The 7,714-nt window shown below is 38.3% G+C and overlaps 1 protein-coding gene across 1 annotated transcript in view; it reads left to right on the forward strand.

The window, feature by feature from the left end:
- The first annotated feature begins 1,826 nt into the window (after positions 1–1,826).
- LOC104463902 (uncharacterized protein C18orf25-like) overlaps positions 1,827–7,714 on the forward strand; it is an 11,854-nt gene continuing 5,966 nt past the window's right edge. Inside the window, exons 1-3 of the mRNA XM_010076415.1 lie at positions 1,827–1,870; positions 3,651–3,664; positions 4,486–4,668. Coding sequence (XP_010074717.1) covers positions 1,827–1,870; positions 3,651–3,664; positions 4,486–4,668 — 241 coding nt within the window. The remainder of the gene's footprint in view (positions 1,871–3,650; positions 3,665–4,485; positions 4,669–7,714) is intronic.

The following is a 7,714-nucleotide window of genomic DNA, read 5'->3' on the forward strand; positions in this document are numbered from 1 at the left end:
GTTGTTTTCAGCAAAGCTGAGCCTTGAGCAAGCTGCAAATCTCTGCTTGCCTCAGTTTCCCCCGTAGGCACGAGGAGGTTAATAACCACCTCGGAGCCCTTTGAGATATACTAATGGGAAGCTTTTTGTAAGAATAAGGCAGTGTAATTATTAATGCTGTTATTATTGTACCTGTTCTGTGTGTTTTAAAGCTTCAGGTGATATTCACACCTAAATGAGGGTCTGTGAGGGCAATTCACACCACCAAATTAGGCTTTTAATTTTCAAATTATTTCAATCGGGATTGTCTTCTGGAGATTTCAGTCTTTTTCCGCTACTTGTAGAAAAATACAGCGAAGTTTAAATCCCATCCCTAAGGCTGGATTTAATTTTGGTGAATTTAAGCAGTGGGAAAGTCAGGTGCCTCTTCTAAGGTGGTTGTCTCAGATTTTTTGGTTTACTGGGGCATGATGCTCCAGGTTGTAATTTCCAGGTTAAAATTACTTGACCCTGAAGTTCTCTCTGGCTACAGCAGGAGGGAGGTTCAGTGGCGAGCTGGGTCTAAATTTAAGAAAGCTAAAGAAAAATCAAGACTTAAAGGACCAAATTCCTCATTCAGGTTCTGCTAGATTAATATTTTTTGTTTTCTACAATAAAGTCCTGCTGGTGCAGCACAAAGGTACAGTGCTTCTTGTAGGATTGCTGCTTTGAAACCTCCAGATGAAGTTTTACGGTTGTCCCCCCCCCCCCTTTTTTTTTGCTGCCATTAGAATGAATTAAGGGATAATAGGAACGTGGATCTTACAGTTTAGACAGCTGAATGTTGAGATGCAGCTCTATGAAAAGTATAGGAGGGGCTGGCAGAGAAGAAATTATTGAATTTTCTGTACTGCAAGCTTAAAAATGAAAGTTGATAGGTGTAGACTTGGATTTTTGTGTGTGTGGCTTCTGGTTTGGTTGTCCTGAGCGGAATTAATTTTGATGAGCTGCGTAAATTAAGGGAGAATGAAGACACTTGGAAATGCTGTCCCCATGATGACCTCTGCCTCTGAATTCTTAAAAAAAAAAAAAAAAAAAAAAGGAAAAAGCAGTCTTTCCCTCCCCCTGTTAATATTAAATGTCAACAGCTGTATTTTGCTGCTGGTACTTATTAACTTTCAGCCTTGGTTTTTTCCAGCATTTATTGCTTTAGAAATGAATTAAAGCTTTATCACCAGGGAAATGTCTTCCAGCTACCTTGGCTTCTCAGAAGACACCATTTTTTTCCTAAATAGGTTGTTTGAAATTACTGACCAAGGAACCTCCTAATTGTGCTAAGTGTTTTGGTGTCTGTTTTTCTATCTCTTAGAATCTTGCAACAGTCAGTCATTACAATTCTGTTGTAAAGAAAAAATAAGTTACAACTACGGCTGGAGTTAATCTTTTTACCTTTTCAACCTGAAAGTGTTTTTTTCCCACTTATTTCCTAACTGAAGCCAGTTGTCCTTGGTACCACACATTCACTTTGCATCACATCATCCGATGAGCACATAGTTGGCTAGGGAAGTATTATTTATTTCCAAGTTTAACCCCTCCTGTCCCATCCTTGGAGGACTGAAAAGGAGACAGGTTTTTAGAAATTAATGATTTTTAGAGAACTTTTTAAATATGCCTTCACTGCAACTTTCATCTAATTCTCTACAACGTATATATTGGTTTTTGGGGTTTTTTTGGTGTGTGTGGTTTTTTGTTTTTTTTTAAATGTAGACATTTATTGCTTCTTTTTTCACACGTGCTGGGCATTCTAGGATTTGTTGCAGCATCATGGCCATTCTCTCAGCCTTGTTGGTCATTTACTGGCAGTGGGTATGGATAACCCTGAGCCTTTCATTTCCAAATCTGATCGTGAAAGGCAAGGCTGAGAAAAGCAAAAATAGAACTCTGCTGTGATTGCTTTGTAAATAGGCAGCTTGTTTTTTTTTTTCCTAGATTGTTAAATTGGTGGCTGTTACACTGACAAATATAATTACAGTTTGTAAATTATATTGAAAATATTTTTGTCTGTTTGATGTATACTAAATTTAAGCTAAGTTATAAGGTGTGCTGTTTGGAAGTGTGGAAGATACAAGAGTGGAGCTACAGATAACAAGTTTATGCTTGTATTTCCTACTGATGAAGACTTTCACACAAGTTATTTCAATGGGTAGGTGATGAGAATATCACTCTGCATGTATATAAATTTATTATACATTTTTGCATGATTATACATGTAGGAGTGGTACAATTTTGACTTGAGACTGTGGTGCTGCCTTTTTGTCCAAATTTAATTTTACTTGTGTAGACACATCTATCCAAAAAATCAAATTTTGCTTCTGCTTTTGGAGACTGTAGTAAGAAGTGAGAGAAAGAGAAGACCTGAAGGAACAGTACATAGCTCCTGAAATTTTAGCTAACCTACTGAAAAAAAAAAAAATGGTCAAATAGTCAATATTGTACTTGACCCTCGTATCTTCTGCACTCGACTGTTTATTTTTTTAGATCACATTATACATGTTCACGCTGAACTCTGATGATAAGACTGAAAGAAAACATGCCTCTCATGATTCATTCCACTTGCAACTTCTGCATGTAATTTAATCATCAGCTTTCACAAATAATTAACTGAACATCAGCCAGCTTAATTTCCAACGTGGTATTCCATTATTTTGTAATTGGCTTTCAAAAACACAAAGATTGCCTTTCAGTTAATTATTGGGATTTATTTTTCAGTCGTAATCATCAGCGTTTCATGTTGGGAACAGTTTGGTCTTTAATACATTGGCATTTAACTACCCATTTATTTTTTGTTGGGTCTGTTTTAAGTTTGTAATAGGACATTGTTTGATGAAATTGTTGTTTCGGAGGCAGGTCTGATTGGAAATATTTGGTGAATTTCTTCATACCTTGTTGCAAAACTGATCTTTAGTATGACTTATGCAATATGGTCACTCTTTAATGAAGTGTGTTGCTAATCACAAAACAGGCACTTAAAATAGTGGGTTGAATTATGCTTCAGGGACCAAGTTACAAAAAAAACCCCAAAACTAAACCACCAAACCACACAAAAAAACCCCACCCTAAAAACCTCAGTAGAAACAGCTTTTCAGAGAACTAAATTTGAAACTTTTAGTTCGTGTTCTTTGCCTTCAACACTTAAGTTTCCTAAAAGAAACCAATCTTTCCTGAAAAGTATTTTCATTTTATTCTTTGTGACTTTTAAAGATTTCTTGAGTCATTTTGTAACTCTGAAGGTCCTCTCTTCCTAAATACATTATCATTTAATCATTATTTTATATTACCCCATACTAATTATATCCTCTCTGTATCATACCCATAAAAACAAGACATGCAGACACTCACCTGCCAGAATTTCCTTGGAGTTAAGGAATTGCAGTAGCAAAGCTGCTGAGCTTTGGCCCAACTTTCATACTCGTTTTAGTGGATGAAGTCTTATCCGAAAAAAAGTTTTCATTCTGCCATTTGGGGACTGGGAACTCCAACCACCTTCATCCACTTTGAGTCGATAAGCTGGAGCTGAGACGAGGCATTTGAGTGCATCCTTTTAGAATTACAATTTTTATCCATTCTCTCTTTGCTTCCATGTTAATCCTTGTCTCGAATCTGACTTTTTTCTGACCTTCTTCTGTTTCTAGCGTGTTTTCCAACTGTAAGTCATTTTCATTTCTCACAAAGAAAATAGTCTGTCCTAACGAAATAGACCAAAAATAGGTTTTTGGTATACCTCAAGAGTAGATTTCAGAATCATGTAAGCAATTTTCTCCCTCTTTTTTCCCCCATTGCTTTGGTGGCCAAAAATAGATATGGTAGTCATGTTGAATTAAAAGTATATTTATCACTGCACGTTAGATTTCTTTCTTGTTATTCTTGATCTTAAAATAAAACACCAAAAAACACTGCAATTTTGAAAAATTTCCCTGCCCTTGACAGGTAAATGTTACGTAAGGAAAGTCGTCTAATGTTAAAGTTATTGTCACTGGATCAGTTATATCAAAAAGTTAATTTTATTCCATCAGCCCTAAAGTGATGTAAGCTGTAACTTGAGTTTTGTAAAATTCTCTAGATAAATGTCTTGACAAATTTAATGTCCTGTAACTTAACTATTTTTTATTTTAAACTGAAGTTTTTATCCTAAATGTGACATTGCCAGATATGGAGATGTTTATGTGTTAATGTAAAAGATAATCCACGAATAACTGATACATTGATAAACGTGTTTTTCCTACATTTGTGTTTTCTGTGTATGCAAAGGTGAAAAGTCTCTGTAATTTCAGACTATGTTCATTAACTGAAGGTTAATAATTCATATCATTTGTAGTTCTTTAAGAGCTTCATGTAAGGGGATTGCATTAACAAAATAAATTATTTTTAATAATTTAATTTTTCATTAAACAAATTATTTGTACTTTTAAAGGTGTCTTTCAGAGTATGCTGATTTCTGATACCCATTGCTTTTCTCTCCTTCTGCAGATGGACCTCCAGTTGTAGCTCACTATGATATATCAGACACAAATTCCGACCCAGAGGTGGTAAATGTGGACAATCTGTTGGCGGCTGCAGTAGTTCAAGAGCACAATAATTCTTTAGGGAATCAAGAGTCGGCATCTACCTGGAGAACCAGAGGGCTGCTAGATGAACGGAGTGCTGATACAGGTTTGTTTAAATTATCTTCCTCTGGCACTCGGTCCAGCATCTCAGTTGATGTCTCTCCCTTTCTTGCTTTCAGTTAGTTTTGTAGTTTATACAGCTTTAAAAAGCTCCTTGTAGGGATTTTGCAATAAAACATCGTACGTGCTTATTAAAAATGTCTTTTATTCCAAAATACAGCTGATAAAAATTGACTGTAATGTATTTTTTTGACACTAATTTTCTTAATTATTTTTTCTCCTTCTTTTCCCTCTAATTACTTCTTGGAACTTAGCTCTGGAGTTTTGGTGGGGTTTGTTTTGTTTTGTTTTGTTTTTTTTAATGAAAGTGAGCTAAGCTTGTTACTGAATGGTTGATCATGCCACCAGCTCATAAACGGATCATAATCTCATTTTAAGTATTGTCATTGTCCTTCTATGTCTTCTTTGTTTCTCTCTTTATTTACTTAAAACACAAGCAACAATTATTCCCATACTCCATCTGCATTTCTAACATACCTTAGAAAACTGGACAGACCAGCATCAGTTAAAGATGAAGGGTGAAAAGGTGCTGGTAGGTGGGCTTAGCATCAGGAGACAGCAAAGAAATTTCCTTCAAGAAAGCAAGAGCAGGAATATTGTGGAAGAATTCAAAGAAGTTCCTGTAGCTCACAAAAAAATTGTTTAGCTTTGCTAAGTGCTTGCAATTCTTTACTAACAAAAGAATTAAACAACAACGTGAAATGCTACGGTGTGTTGGATGCAGAGAGCTAACGGAATATTTCCTATTGACTTCATCCTGTAGCCTTGTATACCAACAATCCTGCCTTCCTTTCCACTCATTTTGTTTAATACACTGTTAAGATTTTTACCTGCATAAGGCAGAGCCTTGCCTGCAGTGGTGGAGCACAGCAGGTAATTTTGTTCCATGCTGTTTTTTCCAACATAATCCTACCAAAAACGCACCTACATTGGAAGTCTCCTCGTAGCTCTGAGCTACTTTTTCAATGTCTGCAAGGCTTAAAGAAATAAAAGTATGAGGCTGATTTTGCAAGAGATGTTCCATTATTATCTAGTGGATAAGTCCGTTATTTGAATCTGAGAATCTCTGTTGCATTATTTTCATGGTGGTCTGCGGCTGGATGTTGTTCCAGCCTTTCTGAAGCTAAGCTGATGGTTTCCAAGCTCACTGGTATTGTTTGCAGGATAGCAGCTGGCTGGTAGTTATATTTATTTTTATTTTATTTACATAGTTTGCTATTTGACCCCTACTAATACTCCTTTACTAAGTAATTTATTAAATGATTAGAATAGCTGAAATTTCTTATATAGCACCAATGGGTTGGTACTTCAAAGGAGCGTAAGGAAATAAAAAGTAATATTTCTTACCAAGCTTTCTTCCACTTTCTGCTTATGACTATGATGCTGCGATGCAGGTAGAAAGTTGTCTTCCTTCCTCCACCTATATACAAGGAGACTTTCAAGGAGGAGGTTGCCAGGTAAAAGAAAAACCAGAAAACTTCAAAAAGCTTCTTTATCGCTGACCCAGTGGGAACGTGTCCAGGCAAATTTTCTCTTGGTGTTACAGCCGTTTTGACGTCTGAAAGGAGGAATCTCTTTCTCTTACTGCGTACATGTTGCCCCAGAGCCCTGTAGCATTCATACACCTCTGACTGCGTGTTTGTCAGTACTGGCCTTTTCTTCCTATGTCCAGGATTGCAAATGTGGAAAGCAGAATTTTCAAATCTTACATCTTGCTTGCAAATTTAATCTTTATCCAGTATCTATCTTACCAGACATGAAATGATGTGTTCCCATGGGAAAATAACAACGTAAGTTTTATCTAAGTGAAAAATCGTATTAGGACAGACTATCACATCTTTGTGCATGGGCAAATATTTTGGGTTGTTTGGCAAGTCCTGATGTTGTAGGTCAAACAAAACATCTCCTTTGGGCATTGTCCTAATGTTCATGCAAAGAAATTAACAGTTTAGGCATGTTATTAGGCATGAAATTTGTATGGCCAGAGGCCGTAAATCTAACTGGATGCTATCATCCTCATTTACAAACGGCAACTGTTGCAATATTTACTCTGCTAATCATGCTTTCTCTACTGCTTCTTACCTTTTTGTTGTCTGAACTTAAAGCTGTGGTCATATATGGAAGCTCTTTTGGGGCTCCCATTTATACTTCTGGGGATTCATTTTGGGGCTAAGAGCTTATCTACTTTGTCCCTCTGCCAGACATTACCCTGTCTACCAAAGGGTGCAGAATGGGGGGTGAGTCATTAATATGTTAATACAACATATTAAGGCAGGTTGATACCCATACCAGTTTGGGTGAATCAGTGACCAAGGATGGTGATGCCATCCAGAGGGACCAGGACAGGCTTGAGAGGTGGGCCAATGCAAACCTCATGAAATTTAACAAGGCCAAGTGCAAGGTCCTGCACGTGGGTCGAGGCAATCCCAAGCACAGATACAGGCTGGGTGGAGAATGGATAGAGAGCAGCTCTGAGGAGAAGGACTTGGGGGTATTTGTAGATGAGAAGCTCAACATGAGCTGGCAGTGTGCGCTTGCAGCCCAGAAACCAACCGTGTCCTGGGCTGCATCAAAAGAAGCATTAGCAGCAGGTCAAAGGAGGTGATTCTCCCCCTCTACTCTGCTCTTGTGAGACCCCCCCCACCCCTGCAGTGCTGCGTCCAGCTCTGGGTCCTCAGCACAGGACAGACACGGAGCTGCTGGAGTGGGTCCAGAGGAGCCACGGAGATGGTCCGAGGGCTGGAGCAACTCCCGTGCGAGGACAGGCTGAGAGCTGGGGATGTGCAGCCTGGAGGAGAAGGCTCCAGGGAGACCTTCCAGCACCTCCCAGTGCTGAAAGGGGGCTACAGGAGAGATGGGGAGGGACTCTTTACAAGGATATGTAGCAACAGGATGAGGGGTAATGGTTTTAAGCTGAAAGAGGGGAGATTTAGATGAGATATTAGGAAGAAATGTTTTCCTGTGCGGGTGGTGAGGCAGTGGCCCAGGTTGCCCAGAGAAGCTGTGGGTGCCCCATCCCTGGAGGGGTTCAA

Source organism: Pterocles gutturalis, unplaced genomic scaffold, assembly GCF_000699245.1.
Source record: "Pterocles gutturalis isolate BGI_N339 unplaced genomic scaffold, ASM69924v1 scaffold43401, whole genome shotgun sequence".
In the NCBI taxonomy this organism is placed as follows: Eukaryota; Metazoa; Chordata; class Aves; order Pterocliformes; family Pteroclidae; genus Pterocles; species Pterocles gutturalis.